This window comes from Acanthaster planci, linkage group LG10 (genome assembly GCF_054643075.1).
Source record: "Acanthaster planci isolate LZ-2023a linkage group LG10, COTS_SCS, whole genome shotgun sequence".
Taxonomy (NCBI): Eukaryota; Metazoa; Echinodermata; class Asteroidea; order Valvatida; family Acanthasteridae; genus Acanthaster; species Acanthaster planci.
Window position 1 is genome coordinate 14,069,655 of NC_141786.1, and position 20,325 is coordinate 14,089,979.

Consider the following 20,325-nt stretch of genomic DNA (forward strand, 5'->3'; position numbering starts at 1 on the left):
TCCTTTGCCATTATTGTAAAATGAAAGCAATTCTTAATACAGGTATTAGACACACGTACATTCCTCAATCTGTTTCTACTTCTCATTTTTATTGAGCATACATGTACATTGTACATTTTGGCTGCATTGCTAAATATGTCAGTAAAACTATTTAAGAAATAAATTATGCACTGGTTTAGCTTGATCTCATACAAATTTGTAAGTTCGCAAGGTATCCTCACTAGGCATAATAGAGATTGGCTGGACAGTTTCCCACAGACAGTAATTACTCAAGATTCAGGTGGACTGTCCTAGTGATGACACAGGAAAAGTAATGGAGCTTAAAACCCCATGACATCAGAATGTGAAACCGACTTTCCATTTGGAAAGTACAAGGTGACCGACTACTAAAGGCATATACAATTTTTACCATGTATTTTTTGTGGATGTGGTGCAGCTCCCAATCCAGTTTGAGTGTACATAACATACTTGTCATTGAGCTTAAAAGTTTTCACTCATTAAAGTTTTCAACACAAAATTTGTGGTGAACAAGTGTGCGAACATGCAGCAAAGCCAAATGCTATACATATTTATACAAACTTGTGTGGGTAATTAGTGTTTGTGGATTTGGAGAAACTAAAAAAAAAATCAGATCGCATATTTCATCAAAAGTTTGACTTGCCATAAGATAGCGGGTATTTACAGATCTCATCACTTCAATCATACAGTCTGCCATATATCTATACATTTATGATACAGGGATGCATGTACATTAACCATATTTATGTTTGGAATTAAAGATTTTTATATTTACAAGCAGGCAAAAAATGAATGTATGGTTACAATTTGCAGTTTATGTCTTGCTCTTGTTTGAGCATAATGTGGCTTCAAACATAAGTTTACACAAATAATACAAAGGTTTGTAAACTAACATTCTTGGGCACAGACAAATTAGAAAAACTGTGGAGATTGTTGATTGTGATGTACTCATCAGGCACTGAGGTTATGACCCCTTCCCATCTACAAGTGCCAACTCTGGCAAGATGCTTGTGACCCTGCCCTCCATCTACAAGTGACCCCTCCCCATCTACAAGTGCCTACTCTGGCAAGATGCTCGAGATCTTATGAGAATTCAGTGGAAGGATCACTGATACATCAATGAAGATGTGTGATAAATCCACAATGGTTTAGTACATACATGTAATACCTCTGAACAGTTTGCCTGTGCTTAGAGTTTTAGTTTACATCAACATAACACAGCCAAATGTGGACATTTATGTTAACAATGTGATAGTTGTGGTTACTTTGGAGTGCAGCTACATGTAGCCATATAGGTGCTAGTAACTCTGCAGAACTGTGCAGTAAAATGCACTACTAAACATGTATACATGTATATGTTGCTTGGGACATTCTTCCATGTACCTTACCAGTGTGAAGATGCTGCTCATTTGAGGACATCCAAATGGCAATAAGTTGTGCACCTGAGTGTTTCAGCCATGCTGACATTGTGATTTTTCCTTGATTCTTGTAAGCCTTATATTGTCAGCTGCAGTTTTGCCAATGTCAGCAATACACTGAACGCTGGATAAAAACAATGCTGTATATAAAACATGACACTGTTTGGCACCAACCACCTTCAGAACCAAAAGGGGAACTACATTTGTTAAATCTGAATTTTACAGACAGAAACCTCATTAAGTTTCATGGATCCCAAACATCTTGTGTCTAATAACATTTATCAATGTGTGTCACAATGTGGCCTAGATGATCTGAACTCGCCGATTAAGCAATTGAAATCCCTTTAAAAGTACATGTATTATTCACTCTTGAGAAGGTGGGTCATGATGATATCTGTGGTAGGATCTGAACTACAACTAAAGGAAGTCATATTTGCACTTGGGCAAGCTAGGATATAAAGACTTTGAAGTAGCTAACCAAGTCAAGTGTAATCATTTCCAGTCCAGTTTTGTCTGCTATTTTAATCTTGTCCTGCTCAGTGGTTCTGTTTGTTTTGATTAAACTAATAACCCTCCCCCCATCCCACATCCACTTCAGTAAGGTGTTTCCATGCCTTAGTTATTTTGTTTTCATTTATTTAATGTTTTTTTTTTGGGGGGGGGGGTAAATGTTACCCTAAAGTCAGGTCAGACTTGATTTTCATATCATGCAACCAGGCCAAAAGGTTACATTTCAATACATGCACTTAGTATGTAAAATCCAATATCTGCTGAAATCTACATATTTGCTTTTTGGGCCAGCATACACAGTTAAAAATTCTACCCTCGTAAGTGCTTTGCATTCTGAAAAGGTGCACAAAAGTATGAAAGGCATTGGAAATAAAAACCAGAAAAAGGCATTTCCGGGTGTGCTTTCAATTTAACTGAGTGGTTTAACATATGGTTTTCAAAATGTATGCACAAAGATTGCATTTTTAAGCTAGGCCTCAAATCGGGCTCTACACGGCCTATAATGCTGACTGGGAACTGATGTAACATTTCACAGTAAAATCTGTCATATAGACTACAACAGCACAGGAACATTGCTCATTAATGTAAGATTGGCATTCACATGGAGAACCCAACTTTAACCAGAATACTTTGACCGTGGATACAAACAACTGTAAAACTGGTACTCCTGAATCAGTAATACTACATTCTTTTGTCTAAAAAATGACACTGCAGTCAATTTCCAAGATGATCTGTTAAAAGCTATTTCTTAGATTCTCTGTACATGTAACTTACAAAACTACTAATAAAACATACATGTATATGAGACGATAGAAAGTAATTATTTCACAAATTAGTTGGCTGTATAATTCTCATACAACATTCAGGGATCTAAAAGAGCATTTTGGACAGCAAACTTCTTCAGTCCTTTGCACAATCCTTTTTACTTCTCTAATGCACATCTTTAACAAATTAACAGTCCAAAGAACATTTATCATGCAACCATCAACGGTACAAATTCAAATAAAATTCTCCCACTGACAAATTAATGAGTCTGTTCCATCCAATTAGCAGATACAACCCACAGCTTCATGCATTTGTCTCAAAGAAAAAAAACGGAAAAAGAAATGCCAGAACTAGTGTCAAGGAATACTTTTTTCTATTAACGATGCATTCGTGCAAATTATGTAATTTATCTTAAGCTACATGTATATTAAATGTAACCTTACAATTTGAACAGATTTCGAATATTTTCACAATAAACTAACATTACTGTGGAGCTATGTACCTTATAAATAATCACTTTACTTTTGAAGGTTTTGGGTTTGGGTGAGGGCCACTTAAACATATCGCTGAAGTAGACTAAACCTATATACATGTACATGTATTTGTAAAATGTATATCTTTGGTAAAATAACAATTCCAAAAAGTTTGACTTCACGTGTTGAAAATATGCAAGGACACTTTGTTTTATAATGAGTTTCACTATGTTATGTTTTCTTTTGTTGCATTTCAAAACGAAGCTTTAGCCTTTCAATGATTTTTACACAGTAATGCTTTGAAAAATGGACTCACAGGAGGAGAATATGTTTGCTAATGGTAAAGACTAACCCTCTGAAGTTTATCTCTGAAACCCAAGTATTACTGCTTCAGCATCAGCAATTGGCTGTGCGCACTCATGATGCTGTTTCTTCACTATCTATGTATCCTTTTGGGTTTGCCTGTATCTTTCATCAAATCGGATAACTAAGGCCGTGAATGAAAAATATGTGGAACACCCTAACTATATCACCATAGTGGGTCAGCTTATCATTTCCAAATGGGCAGTATAGTTGGGCAAATTTCTTGCAAAAACAACCCGAATTTCAGTTTGCCATTAATCAGTTTTGCCCAAAAATTACCATGAATTAGGATTTACAATATGCTGAAGTTGCTGTATACACGTTTTCAATCAAAACTTTAGCATGATTAAGTTAAGTACACAAAGCAGCTCTTTTTGCATCTTGACAGGATTATTACATCATAAAACTTTGCTATACTACAAATCAAGCTATAAGCAATAAGCACATGTACATGCACCTCTTCAGCTACTTCATACGTTACATTGTCTTATATTGTGGACAAAACATCAACAATGTAACTCCACAACCCTACTCATTGTGCTGGGAAAAGTTAGCTTGATCACCTAATGGTAACGAACACAGGTCTGTATTGATCACAAATGTTGAAGACTACAGCTAGATACCGCAGCAGCACTTACTGCACTGCTTACAGTCCCATCAACACTGCTTACTACCTGACTAGTCTCCATATTACCCACCTGGCCCAATACATGACTACTGCAAAGGGCTCTGCTCCCAGTCATCATCTGTGCCCCAGACTGGGATAAAGGTGACACGGGAGTAGATGGATAGATGAAACAAGCCCGCTGTGGGCTGCCTGTATTTGGCAGACTGGACACTGTCTGGAGTCCTGGTGAGCTAGCACTGGGGATAGTCCGAGATAGAGGGGACTTGGCAGGTGGGGTGTAATGGAATTTTGTATATGTGCCTTTGGGTGAGTTTAACCATTGTGCTTTATCATGAGGGGAAGCTGGGGGTGGTGGGGTTAGGGTCAGTTTAGCTGTCATGCTTGTATCTGTACTGACCATAGATGTTAATGTTAGCTTGCTCTTAGCTGATGAGGCTATAGTCTTGCTGGTTGCTTTGTAGCTAGATTGCAGTCGGTTTGCACTAGTACCAGGTAACTTGGCTGACTGAGGACCTCCAGGTGACATGTTACCCTCTTCCATCTCATCCTCCCTGGAGTGCTGCATGATCTTTTGTCGAACCTCTCTGATTTTCAGCTGCAGGATGGATTTGGAAGGGAAAATGTCTTGATGCTGGGTCTGGAAAGCTGACGTTGCAGCAGCTGCAATGGAAATACCAACATAAATTAGTCCGTTTAGCGTGAAACAAGAGCACTACAAACACAAAAATTCAAACCCTGATTTCGTGTGACAGCTTTTATAGTAAAAGTCCACATTCTGGCCTGAATGTACAGTGGCATTTTCAAATGGAATATTTATGGTATATGCATTCTGTGAATGAGATAAGGCATTCTGTGTACAAAATGATGACATCCTGTGAGCTGACACACTTACGGTATGTGGATACACTAGTTAACCCCTTGACGACGGGAATTTCTTCCCGAAAGCGGACTCCAACAATTCCAGCCTCGCTTGGCCACGAAGGCCACCTGCCAAACTGCAAATTCTTGGTTTGTGGCCCTGCATGCTCTGCATGCTTTGAATTACACGGTGAAAAGGCCGATTGTTCGGTGGCATGGGGCTCTACTCACCCTTCCACATTCCCCTTGCCTTTTCTCAAAGTGAGGACTATTGTGAAGCTGGTGATTCTGATGCAAAGTCGGTCTTTTCATTTCTGAGTTATGCACATAGACCAATTACCATATATACAAGAGCCACGGTCTGCCTTCTTTCGCCGTGTTCGCTCGAGCGTGGGCCGAGAATAATAGCTGAAAAGCGGGCAGAGGATCTCAATTTTTACGGTGTGTTTAGCCGCCTCCCAGCGCAAAGGGGTAAATGAACAAACAGAGTCTACTGATCAACATCGGAAGATGTGCATAAAGATCATAAAGGTCTTCTGCCAGGTACCTGGTCAACTCAATGTTCTGCTGTTGATATCAATTTTCTTCCAAGTCAATTATTTCTCAGTGATATCACTGATGACAATAAGATCATCTGCAAATTGTGCATGCCAAATATGATTGATATTGCAGCCAAAGGAAGAATAATTATTATTTCAATAGGATGGGGGGGAATCCTCATGTGGTTGAAGTGACTACTCAAGTCATGAAGTGAGTGGGCTTAAAGAATTCACTACAGGTAAGGTAAGAAATTTATTAATGTATGCTATCAAAAACAAATGAAAGTCAATTTGTGTGCAAGTCACCGAGGCTGACCAATGCTCGTGCCATAAAAGGGAACAAGATTTGATTTAATGCAGTCGTGTTCAATTTCTAGGAGAAGTATCACAACGACATCCAGATGTCCAAGGCTTGGGGCAATTTGTGTCTTACCATTCCCACTAGTTTTTTAGACCAAGCATATACCTGTTAATGAGGTAACTTTTAATTACAAGAGGAAATACTTTGCATTGACCACAAACGAGGACCAAAAACAAGGAGGAAACAGCATAGTGACTGGGACTGAAAACTTGAGACACCCAAAGTCAGTGCAGTTGAAATTTGAGTTTGCCAATGTAAATGAAACATGGTGGCATAATTGATTCAAGATGAATGCTTTCCCAATGCATACATTCTATGGGTTGAATAGGCAATAACACAAAGTCTAAAGTAGTCACCAGAGGGGAAGTAGCCTTCTGATTTGAACAGCTGCATGACCAAGATGCGACGAGAGTCTAAGATCTTTCTCAAGGTGGAGGAGTTCTTCTCTGGTTCAAAGTCAAACTCTTCACATTCATCAGGACCTATCAAGAAGCAAACAGAGTCACATCATTATTTTCTTGAATGAATCATTTAATCAGCATATTTTAATGCATTATGATCAATGCACGTGCATATGCCACCAGCATGTCAAAAGATCATGTTATCACTGTCAGTGTTATAAACAGATAATGTTGAGGTTTTATCTCATCTCCCACTTCTACTCTCCTGTGACAGCATTTGCATTAGTTTTTGGCACATGACTTGCAGGGCTGACACCAAGCTTTATCAAATCACACATACCAGTTATGAAATGGTTTTTGCCCTGACTGTATCAACTGAAAATTGTTTGAATTGATGAATTGAAGGATGAATTATACCAACAAAACTCTTTGTCTGACTGGCTTTTAACATTGCCAATTTAACTTCATACTAATTTTTTAATATGAGAGAGTTTCAATCCTCTTTGTAATGAGATCACTGATTCTGGTGATTAAAGATTATACAAATTTCTTTTATTAACAGCTTTACAAATCCAATCAACAAGAACTTCCGTAGGCTTTACACTCATTAATACCAAATCACATCAACAAGCAGACTAGAAAGCATCCCCCATAACACGTAATAAAAAACTGAATGAAATAAATATTACAAATAAAGTTCACCTGGCGTCCGATTTGGAGTGGACTGCTCTTCTCCTAACACCACCATCTTGTCACCAAACTTGAAAACTGTGTCTTCTACCATTGCTCGTTTGCCAGGAGTGTTAGGCTCAGAGCCACTTGACGGTCGTCGTGTGGGGGACTTGAGTCTTGGTGAGATGGGATCATTATCAGTGCCTGAGTCATCACCCTTACCTATGGGTCAAATCAGATCAAAGTCAACTCATCCATGGTGAACTGTTAAGCCTCATGCCCCAAAGCATTCAAGTAAGGAACCTTTCTGAATCTACCCAAATCCTCTAGTTTGCAAGGATCCAATGACACATTCCTGATACTTTTCTCTTCAAAAAGAATCAAGTTCCATGCTATAAAAAAGTCCCTTCCCAAATCCTGAAAAATCTTCCAAACAACCTGGCAAATTTTGAAGGATTTGAAAAGGTTGGCAAGGAAAAGCAAATGGCCAATCTCAATCTCATCAATGGGAAATGTATAAGGGTCTCCTTGAGAGGGAATTGCAAAGAATACTGGTATAATGACGACAAGTTGGATTGCTTGTAAACGGTAACACACATGCAACTGAATCTGAAATTTGACAAGCCTTAGATCCTGACAGCTGATTCTGCTGCGTCCTGTGAGTGTGAAATGGTCATAAGCTGAGATTCCTCTCTAAACTGCAATGCATAAATTACAACTTCCTACCCTGGGAGTTATTTCTCTTCCTTCTGTAACTGCTAACAATGGCATGTGGAGTAAGAGGGATGGTGCTAATATCCTGGGCATGGTCTTCAGGATGGTACTCGGGTAACTCCTTAAACTGAGCCTCAAAATTCACTTCCTCTAGGACTCTGAACAAAAATGCATAATGATCACAGTAAGTTGAATATTCACTCCCATTTTAATAAATAGTGATGTAGACTCCACTTCAAGCATGTGTGAAGAACTGAAGAGGCTTTGATACTTAGCAACGATATCCTATAGGATCATCATGACTAGCCAGAAATGACCCTTTGCTGGTTATTTTGTTCCCCTTGGTTTAGCTGATGAACACATACCAGGACAGGGCTATTCCCTCCCTCGTTCTACAAAGTTTGTAAATCACCACTGCCTTTGGAAGGATCTTAGAAAATAAAAGTTAAAGGTTACTGAATTGCCCGAGTATAACTGATTTATGTCCGACATGGATATTACACATACCTCTCCATCCCATCATCAATATTCCTCTTCAGTATTGGCTTGGAATCTTTGGCCGGTGAAGTAGGTAGAGTAGATTCATTGCCCACTATGCCTAGCTGCTTGCCTGTTCCCTGATCTCTGGTGGTATCTGAAACAAGCCCCTGATTAGGTGTTCCTGGGACTGGTAATGCTGGCTTGATTGATAACACTGTTTTAGTTGTTGATGTGTCCACTGCATGATCTGTCTCTAAGTTAGTAGTTCGGTCAATGTGCATGTGTGTATCCTCATTCTGGATGCAATCACTGGTGTCTTTGTCCCTGTGTGGCTCATCACAGCTAACAGTTACCCCATCCTCCTCTGAAGTGTTCCTTGTGGACGTCAGTGTTTCATCATGATGCCTTGGTGAACAAGCCGATGTAGTACCAATCTTAGAGATCTGTCATTACCATCAGCAAAAGCATTCAACATAAATAAACTGTTTTAGAACACTGTATTTTACATGTACATCCATATGCCCATTTCCAAACAGCACATGCATGTGAACAATAGGCTCTGAAAATCATGTGACATATGAACATTTAATGTGACACACAAACATTTAATGGGTTACTAAGGTCAAGAATGGGGAAATAAAATTAGTGTTGGAACAGGATAGCATATTACATTACATTCTGCCCTCTATTTCCATGAAGTTTCTACAATATAGCGCAGAAAGTACAGTGATGTTTCCAAAGTTGAAATTCATCAATTAGAGTAAACCATTTTTGTTCTTGCATTAATTTTGTGAAACAATGAAACAAGCTCATTGTACCTCTCAGGATTTCATCTACTTTTTTTCCAAAACAGCCACTAGTATCTGTCCTTAGTTATCCATGACTACCCTACCGTGGCTGCATACGTGCAACATGATGGAAACACTAGTCTGGCTGTTTGACAGTAACTGTCAAACACACTGGTATCCGCATAGAAGTGCACAAACACGTAAGGCAATTACGGACACCAGGTAACTTAGACATCATGATTTAGCATGTACTGTGCATGCAAACTACTTGACATGGCATGGCTGGCCAGTCAGGCAGTTCATGAGGTATTTTAGAAATTATATTCTTAATGAAATACAATTTAGTCCCTTGAAGTATGTATAAGTTTTATATAAACCCACCTTTAATTTTTACTGTCCATTCTGCACAATTCTGTCGGTCATGTTTTACCATCCATTTCATCAAATCACACACTACCCATTAAACAAACGGGGGGCTGGGTCACTGGAGGAGACCCTGGTACCTCTACTTCAATTCAATACATTAAGATTTGAATGAAGTGAGGTCTTTGTTTCAATACCAACCGAAGTCAGCAAACTGTGACTTTGAAAGTATTACAAAGCATGCATCTAAGAAGGGAACATGTCTCATCATCAAACTGTGAAATTCTACTTGTTTGCAACAACCACTGCACTAGTTATATTGTAAATCCATAATTGCAAATAATTTTCAATACTGACTCTACAAATATCTGACCTTTTTTTTGTGTGCTTTGACTCCACACTCTTCAAGTATCTTTTTATACTTCTTTCCTTTGCAAGCTCTTTGTGGTTTGGTGTCTATATCCCCCGTAGACTGATCTATTACTTCTACTGAGATGTGCTCTTGAGCCATGCTTGGCAAGTCACTATCAGTTACTGATGGAGAACAAGCTTCATTTGTTGACATCTGCTCTTGGCTGGTAGAATCCACAGCTCCACAATCAGCTATAGACTGTGTCTTTGAAGCAACAGTACTTACAGTGTTGTTTTCACCAAGAGTTGTAGTGTTTGAGACATTGTTTAAGAACTGACTAGTAGCGGTGCTGGTGGTTGCTGGTGCTGGACTTTGCGCTCTTGAAACTGTTTTTTCTTGTCTATCTGTTAGGGCTTCATGACGCTGTGCAACTACTGTAGTAGATGGAAAGCCAATGGGTTCCTGTGCATGAGCCGGTATATGCACTGATTCATTTATGTTGGTGTGTTTTAGTCTTGATTTAGAGTCATCCATGCCTGTCTGAGTCTTGGGCAATGTGGAAGTGACTGTTGCAGTAGCTTGAGTTGTAGCACAGGACTGGATAGGAGCTAGCTTGGGCATCATAAGATAACTCTGAGATGTGGTGGTCAGGCCTCTAGTGTCCTTGCCATGTTTACCGATGGGTAACTTGGTACCCATCCTCACAGCAGTGGCAACAATGCTGGAAGTGGCAACTGGAATTGTGGCAATAGTGGCCTTGACACGTTTGGTAGAAGTGGCAGGTAGGGTAGACATTGGGCTGGGTGCCATTTGCGATACTTCCATCCTAGGTCTGGCTTGTGTTGGGCAAGTAACTGACACCATAGGCAAATTGGCTGCTGTACCTGGGAATAATAACAGACATATTGCAATCATGACTACACATATTACCTCGTGTACAATATACTACGGTACCGGTACCTTTGAGCCTCGGATTGCTTCTGAATGAGAAACAATGATACCAGGCATGAAATCTGGCAAAGATATACAGACATCACCTTATCTTGATGTAACTGATCTATCCTCAAAGTACATGCACATATTGATGATCCTTCAAGTCATGTCTTCAAACACCCCAAAACTACCAAATTTTCAAACCATTGATGTGAATGTCCTGACAACAGTTCAGGGGATTTGTGAAAGGGACTTTATAAAAAACTGAAAACATTTTTTTTGTGTGTGAAGTAGGAACTTGCTGCTTGCATGCGTAAGCTCACGTGCATTTGGTGTGGGATGTGCTGAGCTTATGGGCCAATTTCCATTGAAATGCACAATCTTTGTATGTGCATTTAACAAGTATTCAGGCCCAGTTGAAAAATTGCCAAACAGTCTGTCTCCTCTGGTAAGGGTATGCTTCTTGTCAGAACACACTCAACATACACGAACTGATTAAAAATAACCTGCTTGATTTTCAGTAGAAACAAATTATATCATCACTTCCAAGGTACTTTTGAGACAGCAAATTTCACATTCTAAATTTTAACCATATTTAATAATATTTAACCATATAGGTGGTACGCACGCGTTACATGCCTCTTCGACCAATAAGGTGTCCTGATTTGCCAAATGCACACTCGCATCAAGCTGAAGAATGTGCATGTGACTGCAGTGCCACCACAGTCATGGCGTCTTATCGGATAAGTCTATAGATGACTATTGGAAACCAGAGTCCAGGCATTGGCTTCATTGTTACTTTTCAAAAGTCTTCTTGTGCAGTGAACATAAACACTGGGGATACTGAAATGAATACACCTGTGTGAAGTAGCAGTGACTATGAGAGCAACAAACTAATATGAGGGTGATGGTTTGATTTCATCTATAAAATACACACATCAATTCAATTGAGTGCATTACTGCACGCCATCCAGTGCTGTTTTCGCAAGTGTTCATTAGGAGATTGTTCGCAAAAATTTCATTTCACACTCTACACTCACAGCCATTTTTTCGAGCATAATGTACACTCGCAACTGTTGAACTGCAATTTTTTTCAGGCATGTCAAAATGGCCCAAACCCGTATTTATGGGGGAAAAAATGTGCAGTCGTATTTTTAGTAAATTCCCATAAGAAATACAGCAGAATCATATTTGTCGGCAACTCTGTACGAGGTCTGAGATAAAGCAAAAGCTGGAGTCAAAGCTTAGTTTTGAGAAAAGCTCCAAGATTACTCCTTACCAGTTGAATATACAGTCCTTGTCTGAGCAACCTGAGACATGGTTCCATTGCCAACTGAAGGAACAGGTGTAAGACTGACAATAACACTGTTACCAGTTACTGGTGGCTGCATGGCCACACTGACCATAGCACCAACTGGCAAGGGAGCTACTGAACTTGGGTTAGCAACAGGTGATGACTGCATGACAGCTGGCTGCAATGGTGAACTAGCTGTAGCTGGCTGTGGTGGCATGACAGGTGTATAAGCAAGAGATATGGCTTGATTAACTGCAGGTACAGTCATCAATGGTAGATGGCCCGATGTCATATTAGTGACTGGTGACTGACTGCTAGCTTGGCAGTTAGAGTGAGTCAGGTTACTGGTAGTCACGTGTTGAGGTTGACCAATGACCTGTTGTGTGATGACTCTATTTGTACCTGGGGACCACACCAGAGAAAAATTTCATCTTCATTGGAATATTTTGTCTTTGTTTTCCTCACATATTATTTACTGTATAATATAAGGATTTTTTGCTGTACAGAAAAATTGGAATGTTGCTCAAAGAGCAATAAAATGTTTTTTGGGGGGGTGCATTTTTTTCAAACCAGTCTTCTGTAATTATACTTTAATTTAAAAAAAAATTAACACTTTACAACAGTATACACAACAGAGTCCAATGATATTCCAAGTGCAAACTTACATGTACATATATGTCTTGTCTTTACCGCTCAATGAGCTTAACTCTATGACATAGAATGATCATCTGGAATGTTAATCTTGGCCTGGTGTGCCAACAGTAACCATGTATCACTTCTTTTTCAGTGCACTCAAGAATTTATTCCAAGAACTAAACCCCTGCATAAAAAGGGCAGGCTGGTTGTTTTGAGGTGTGGTCAGTTTGGCTGTTTTGCAGTAACTACATTTTCTTAATGCCCCCATTTTGTTTGTTTGTTTTTTCCTTTTTTCTAAATTTCTTCCAGCTATGAATTCCATTTCATTAGTATTCCCTTGAACCATGCCCTTTACTTTGTAATTACTCCCTTCATTTTCTTTATATTAATTGCTATTTTCTGTAGGGCCTACTAATTTTTTGCCAATTTACAACAATTTGCACCTTATTACTTTTGTACTGTTGGACCATTCAGGTAGTGATGCACTATTTACAGACTTTGGTCCGTTTTATTACTGATACCTTTAAATGTTGCCAGTTGGTTGGTAGAGACTACAAATGGACCAGGGGATGCTGGTGTAACAGGAGAGGTGTTGTTAGAGGGCTGCTGAAGAATAGTCACTCTGAACAGGAACAACAAAATATTGAATGACGTCAAGGTTCTTTCTTAAACCTCAGCTTCATCTACAACATCAGGAGAAATGTATCAGTTCAGGTTCTGTTTCCAGCGCATCAAATCCTTAAATAGGAGGCCACCAATACTATTTGGATTTGGTTGAGACATTACAAGCTTCAACAAAAATTCTTCATGTCAATAATGAACCCAAGCCCTGGTTTTAGTCTGCCAAGGTCTTTCTCATTTCTACACATTTTATTGCACAATCACCTCCTTCATAACACAATTCAGTTAAATTTTAAATGAATGTACAGTTCATTGTTACTGAGTGAAACACCTAAGTGTGGAATGCTTAGGCCCAAAGGGCACTAAAATACACCTTTTTATTTGATGCATCCAACACATACCTTTGACTTGAAGGCAGCAAGAACTTGGTATGAGTCTGGCCTTTCTGTACCAATGTGGATTGGTTACCAGACACAGGAGCCACAGGGATGCCAGCAGCAACAGTTACCACTGGACTATATGGCTGAGTCATGATGGTTACTGGCTGAGAGACTACCGTAGATGGATTGATATTAAATGACCTCACTGATACGCACTGTGATTGGTTGACATGACTCGCTAGAGGTGAGTTGGGTAGGGCATTCACAGGTAATGACTGAAGCATCATATGTTGGGTCTGATTCAGTTGGCTGGATGAACTGGCTGAGGTTTGGGAAATAGCAACAAGTTGAGGTGTCAGGGGTGCCTGAGTTGCGACCAAAGGTATCATCTGAGCATTATTGGCTGTCAACATCTGTGCAGTCAAGACATTGCCAGCTCCTACCACTGGACTGGGTGACTGTGGGGCAGTGTTGGGCTTGGCACTTGCCACTACAGCTAAGTGATTGGTGGGTGTGGCTTTGATGGTCAACTGACTACTAATTGGAGGAGCCAGCTGTATAGGGCTTGTTAACTGGAACCCAGAAGGCACTGCTTTGGCAGTGCCACCAGGGACCTGTGTTGGGATAGAGGGGAGTATATACTGCAGATGAGCAACCCCTCCACTGGCTGTCAGTGTTGCAGGGGTAATGGAAACAGGAGTAGTGACTGCCTGATTGGTTGCCAATGGTTGAGAAGTGGGTAAAGACTGACATATGAGTGAGCTCAAGGGCTTCACATTCAAATTTGCTAATACCGCTGCAGTGCTCTGGGATTGAGGTTGACAGGCAGCCACTTGTACAGTGTTGCCTTTCTTGACTTGTGAGATTGTTTGCAGTAATTTAGTAGCATTCATCTGTCCCCCACCAGTAGACAATAAAGATATTGGTTTACAAACTGGCATATTCATGACACTGGGAGGTAATGTCTGAGCAAGTGCTGTGTCTTGTGGCTTTGCAGACTCTGATTTCAAATTGTCACTGCTTGACGCAGTACTTATTTCTTGGATGTACATGTACTGTGGACTGACAATGACAGAACCCTGGTTTGACTGGGTGGCACATTCTGAAGCAGGTCGGGCCTTGCCAACTATAGCTGAATGACTCTGAGGCAAGCTGACAATGACTGAGCTGGCTGGGCTTTGGTTGTCCACATAAACATCTGCAGCGTGTACTGAATTCCTTGATGTGCTTTCGGAAGAGTTTCTCGGATCTGGGTCTGTTGGATTTGCTGGAGTGATAGCAGAATGTTGTCCCTGTTGTGAGATTGCAGAGCCACTTCCCGACATTGACTTCAATGCCTCAGATGACTGAGGGCCTATAGCCCTCAGAGAACTCTGTTCATCACGGTGTGTAGGCCCTTGACTTGAATTGGTGGAACCTGATTTAAACTCAATTTTGGAGAAATGTCCACGTGTGTCTTGATTTTCTTTATTTGAGGGATGGTATTCATAAAAAGCTTTAGCTTTACAGTCTGACAGGGGATCTGTTCGACTTCGTGGTGAATGAGCCTTGAAGACGGCACCTGTTGGCTGGAAGCTGTTACCGCCAGATGCAGGCCGTGCAAGTGAATGAGAACCATCATGGGTAGGGCCAGCATCTGGTTGATCAACTCCCAGCTCAGTCCTGATTGGTGAATTAGAATCTGGTTTAGCTTTGATTGGCTTGGGTCTGTAGGTGATGTCTGATGCAGACAGGTGTTTCATGACTGGTGAGAAACGTTGTTGAGGGAAAGCTTTGTTTTCAATCATGGTCTCATCTTCTGACTCCGTTTCAGAGTCACTGTCTGCCACATGCTCCTTGCATTCTAGATCAATGTGCTTCACCTCTTGAACACTGCTTACTTCATCATCAGCTGTAGTCAAGACAAAATAAAACAAATCACTCCAATTTTGTAATCCATCAAATTCAAAGACCATCTTGTTACAACTGTCACTGACATGAAACAAAGGTTTAGCTTCTGTCGAGTGCGTACTTACTGCACTATCTGAAAGATTTTTTAAAAAACAAAACAAAATAAACGCAACAAAAAACCAAGAGCACACCATGTTTTTAGATAGGAGCACAGTGAATACCATAAACTCCTTTAACCCACACCTGTACAAATGGACTGAGTTAGCCCAGGTTGGATGACTTCTTCATTACATTACAATTAACGTCCAGGATATACATGTAAAGGCATCCTAAGATAGTCAAAGATTTTACAAATATTTTTTCACATTTTCACCTGATGGAGGTAGCTGAAATCTTGTTCACATGTTCCTCATGTCCAAAATATCCAATTGCTTGTCACACAACAAGCATGTCCTGCATACCTACAGCCCTACCACACATGCGCAGGAGAGTACCAGTTGCTATGCACACATGCGCAAGAGAGTACCAGTTGATTTACAGCTCAGTGAAGTCTTGGGCATGGCTCGGACAAGCACAGGTCAGCCTGACAACAGCAGTTATAAGTTACACTCTATGATTTCCTTACATTGGATTTACCTGGTTGAAATTATGTGGAACTTGATTATTTTTGCCAATGTTCCAAAATTGTGATTTTGGAAAACTATTTGTTTTCTGGTATGCACAAGCTTGATTATTTTCCATTATACCAGTAGATGGTCTTTGTATGTTGATGTACAGGGTGTTTTAAACAAAAGGAAACCAAGATTAAATTCTTCATTTCTTGGACATGACTTTTTTGGTGTCATAAGCAAGAGGACATAATTAGTCACTAAATGGTGGTTGCAAATTTCCAAAATATTTAGCTATGTTCAAGAAATGAAGAAATTAATCTTGGGTTTCTCTTTTTTTAACACACTGTATATGGTCTGCGGAGCACTGATGTCCTTGGGACCCTGTTTATTGTAGGCCCTGACAGTTGGATTTTGCAGTCACTATTCCACTTGCTGAGTGAAACCTGTTCCACACCCTGCAGGTGTCTTTGCAACAGCCTGATTGTTCTCTACAGTGTCATACCATCCCCTGACTGTCTTTGCCCTGTGACTTGGACGATGGGCGTTGGAGGAAACAGCTGTGACAAGTGCAATTAGAATCTCATATGAACCATTTAATTACCATATCAAATTCCTGATAATTTCTTGATAATTTCACAGAGTTTCTTTAACTTCTGGTAGGTTGTTCTGGGAAATTTGTAATACTTGATTCTTTGATATTTTTGCACCTGTTTGTATTGTTGCACGTCTTTGAATGTACACTTTGCTGATTGCTGTACAGGTTCCAATTGATAATTTACTAGTGATATGGGCAAGAATGCTGACTTGATACCAAAGTTCTTTGATTAATTTATTGAATGCTAAAGTTTGGTAAAGAGTCTGTTTCATGAAAAATAATGCAAACACAATTCGTTCGAAATCTAATTTATCTCGAAGCCTGTAAAGTATTGAACTCATTTTTTGAACATGCTGGTTTTTTTTTCATATTTCCTAGGACCATTAGAGAATAGATAGATTGAATCTAATTTTAGACAGATTTAAAATAAAGGAAAAGTGGAACATATTGCTGACAAACGAATATGATGTGAATTTATGGATTGGAATCGCACATATTGACTGAATTGAGTATTTTCCATTGATTGAAGGAATTGAACAGTATAAAACAGAAATTGGTCAGCTTTAAAATTTCAGATATTTGTAATTTAGCAGGATAACTTACTGACATTTAATTAGTCACAGGTCAGGTACTGTGCACTGAACCATTTGAGACAAATTTTTAAGTGACTTCGATAATTCCAAAAGTAGACATTTCCTTGCAATTTCAAACTGTACATAATTATTTAAATAAATTTAGGTGCATATGTTCTAAATATTGAAAATTTGTGAGTTACCATGTTGTTTTTACGAGAGTACCGGTAACTATGATGGTCATACATGCTTGCAATGCAACTTGTCTCATGCTTGGGCCGTGGGAAAGCAGAAATGATCAATTTTGACTACACATACTGTCATATTATGTACATGTATATTTTTCAGGAAAAATCCATACAATTTTACATGGCATGTACATGTGATTTTCTCAAAATGTACACGTGCTGGAGGAGCAAGGTCTGGGATTCATCCATGATAGCAGTGCACACAACGTTAGGGCTGGAAATTGGGCTAATCATCATGGGAGCAAGTACTTGCTACCCAGACAGCTGAATTTGTCACTTTATGGGAGCAAGTAGTTCCCATAAAATATTAAAGACATATATATAATTAACATCTCCCCAACGCAAAAATACATCTTGATAATAGTTCGCGGTACCCGCTGCTTCATTTGACTCGGACCGGCCAGCCGACCCCGGCAAGCTCGGTGGTCGAGTGGTTAAGACATCTGCACTAGTAAGCAGGAGGTCGTGGGTTCGAGTCCCACCCGAGTAAGCTTGTGAGGTTTTTTCGCAAGCTCTCGGACAAGCACTGAGCATACAGTGCTTATAAATATACGTTGGGTAAGGGCAAACCCGTTATATATAATTAACATCTCCCCAACGCAAAAATACATCTTGATAATAGTTCGCGGTACCCGCTGCTTCATTTGACTCGGACCGGCCAGCCGACCCCGGCAAGCTCGGTGGTCGAGTGGTTAAGACATCTGCACTAGTAAGCAGGAGGTCGTGGGTTCAAGTCCCACCCGAGTAAGCTTGTGAGGTTTTTTCGCAAGCTCTCGGACAAGCACTGAGCATACAGTGCTTATAAATATACGTTGGGTAAGGGCAAACCCGTTATATATAATTAACATCTCCCCAATGCAAAAATACATCTTGATAATAGTTCGCGGTACCCGCTGCTTCATTTGACTCGGACCGGCCAGCCGACCCCGGCAAGCTCGGTGGTCGAGTGGTTAAGACATCTGCACTAGTAAGCAGGAGGTCGTGGGTTCGAGTCCCACCCGAGTAAGCTTGTGAGGTTTTTTCGCAAGCTCTCAGACAAGCACTGAGCATACAGTGCTTATAAATATACGTTGGGTAAGGGCAAACCCGTTATATATAATTAACATCTCCCCAACGCAAAAATACATCTTGATAATAGTTCGCGGTACCCGCTGCTTCATTTGACCTAGACCGGCCAGCCGACCCCGGCAAGCTCGGTGGTCGAGTGGTTAAGACATCTGCACTAGTAAGCAGGAGGTCGTGGGTTCGAGTCCCACCCGAGTAAGCTTGTGAGGTTTTTTCGCAAGCTCTCGGACAAGCACTGAGCATACAGTGCTTATAAATATACGTTGGGTAAGGGCAAACCCGTTATATATAATTAAACACATATGTTCAAGAAAAAAAGCAAAGACCCTGGTCCTTGCTGTTGCTTTTGTTTAAACCAATGACACTGATAACTTACGGCTTAGACTTTGGCAGATATTAAAGCCTTGATCGAGTTGTTATTTTGGCAGGTTGCAAGAGACATGGAACTAGTAGTGGATATGCGACCTACCTGAACCACAAACATGTGCTTAGCGACGCTACGCAAAAAGTCGGGCACTGGGCCTTTATGAGGTGCATATGCACGCAGACGTAAAAGGGAACTAAGTGCAGTGATTGAGTGTTTTTGAAATGAGTGGATTAGGCTGAGACTTTGGCTTTGCTGGTTCCAGTTATTTTGGAGCATGGTTCAAAGCCACATGTTCAAGCTATGACTGGAACCAGCGAAACTGAAGTCTAAGCCGAATCCACACATTTGGCTTGGATTTACGCACAAGTGGCCAGTTTCCATACAGTCGTGACACTGGCCATGGCTATGGGTGTGTGTGTTCATGTGTGTGCATGCATCACATGCAAGACTGCGGCATGCGCTTGGTGGCGGCGTAAACAAAATTGTACCGTGTCATGGTTCCATGACAAGGCTAATCCAAAATGAAGTAAAAATCTTCAGGTGTTTTTCATGACAAAAGTAGAAACAAATGGTAAAAATGTTCGGGTACGTGGAATCAAACGGGTGTAAGTACTTGCACCCGTCATTATGATTTATGGAAGCATTTCTGGGACAAACGGATGCATTTTAGCTACCTCCGCCTGTAAATTTCGAGCCCTGAACACTATGCTGGGCGACTTACATAAACACCAATGCAGCATTCACTGACTGTACCAACAAACATAAACGGATGTCGCCGCGTGACTTTTCACTGACACCTCTTGCAAACCGCAGTGCAGAAGCCGAAGCCAATGCCAAGATTTTTTAAATACCGACTTACACAAACGATTTTGTTCTGCTGTTTGTAGAAATGGGACTGAGAGTCACACGCCCACTTAGGCAAAATAACAACTTATAAAAGCCAACTTAGAAATAAACATTATGATGGAAATGATTGGGACTTTCCTAAGACTGCCAACTTGAGCGATTTGCCAAGTTGTATGATGTCAGAGTTTACTCTGTACACATCAGTTTATAAGACAGCGTCACTGAATGAACTTCAGTCACAATTTTTCTTATCCTGTTCCATAGTTGTGGGGACAAAATTTTATGTACAGTCGACTCTCATTAATACGAGGGTCTTGGGACTTTCTCAATTAGCTCGTATTATCCAGACCTTGTCTTACGCGAAAGCTGCTGTCCCGCTTGTCGCACGTGTAACCGATCGACCTCATCGTTAAGCGTACATCATGTAAGCAAACATCTGTACATACATGTAGGCCTACATGTACTTTGTATGCACGTACGTGTGGTTTGGAATTTAATCTCAAAACAGTTTATGTTCATGAAAGTGAGAAGTATCTGTACTTTTTATGAATAAAGACTTGAAAT

The 20,325-nt window shown here is 40.3% G+C and overlaps 1 protein-coding gene across 3 annotated transcripts in view; it reads right to left on the reverse strand.

Moving 5' to 3' along the window:
• Window positions 1-68: 68 nt before the first annotated feature.
• LOC147797846 (uncharacterized) overlaps window positions 69-20,325 on the reverse strand; it is a 38,591-nt gene continuing 18,334 nt past the window's right edge. For all 3 annotated transcript variants that reach the window (XM_087141947.1, XM_087141948.1, XM_087141946.1), the window contains exons 12-20: window positions 13,589-15,458; window positions 13,088-13,188; window positions 11,916-12,332; window positions 9,725-10,587; window positions 8,228-8,643; window positions 7,733-7,878; window positions 7,037-7,228; window positions 6,290-6,415; window positions 69-4,835 (exon numbers count right to left, since the gene is read on the reverse strand). In XM_087141947.1, coding sequence (XP_086998073.1) covers window positions 4,141-4,835; window positions 6,290-6,415; window positions 7,037-7,228; window positions 7,733-7,878; window positions 8,228-8,643; window positions 9,725-10,587; window positions 11,916-12,332; window positions 13,088-13,188; window positions 13,589-15,458 — 4,826 coding nt within the window. In that variant the 3' untranslated portion in view covers window positions 69-4,140. The remainder of the gene's footprint in view (window positions 4,836-6,289; window positions 6,416-7,036; window positions 7,229-7,732; window positions 7,879-8,227; window positions 8,644-9,724; window positions 10,588-11,915; window positions 12,333-13,087; window positions 13,189-13,588; window positions 15,459-20,325) is intronic.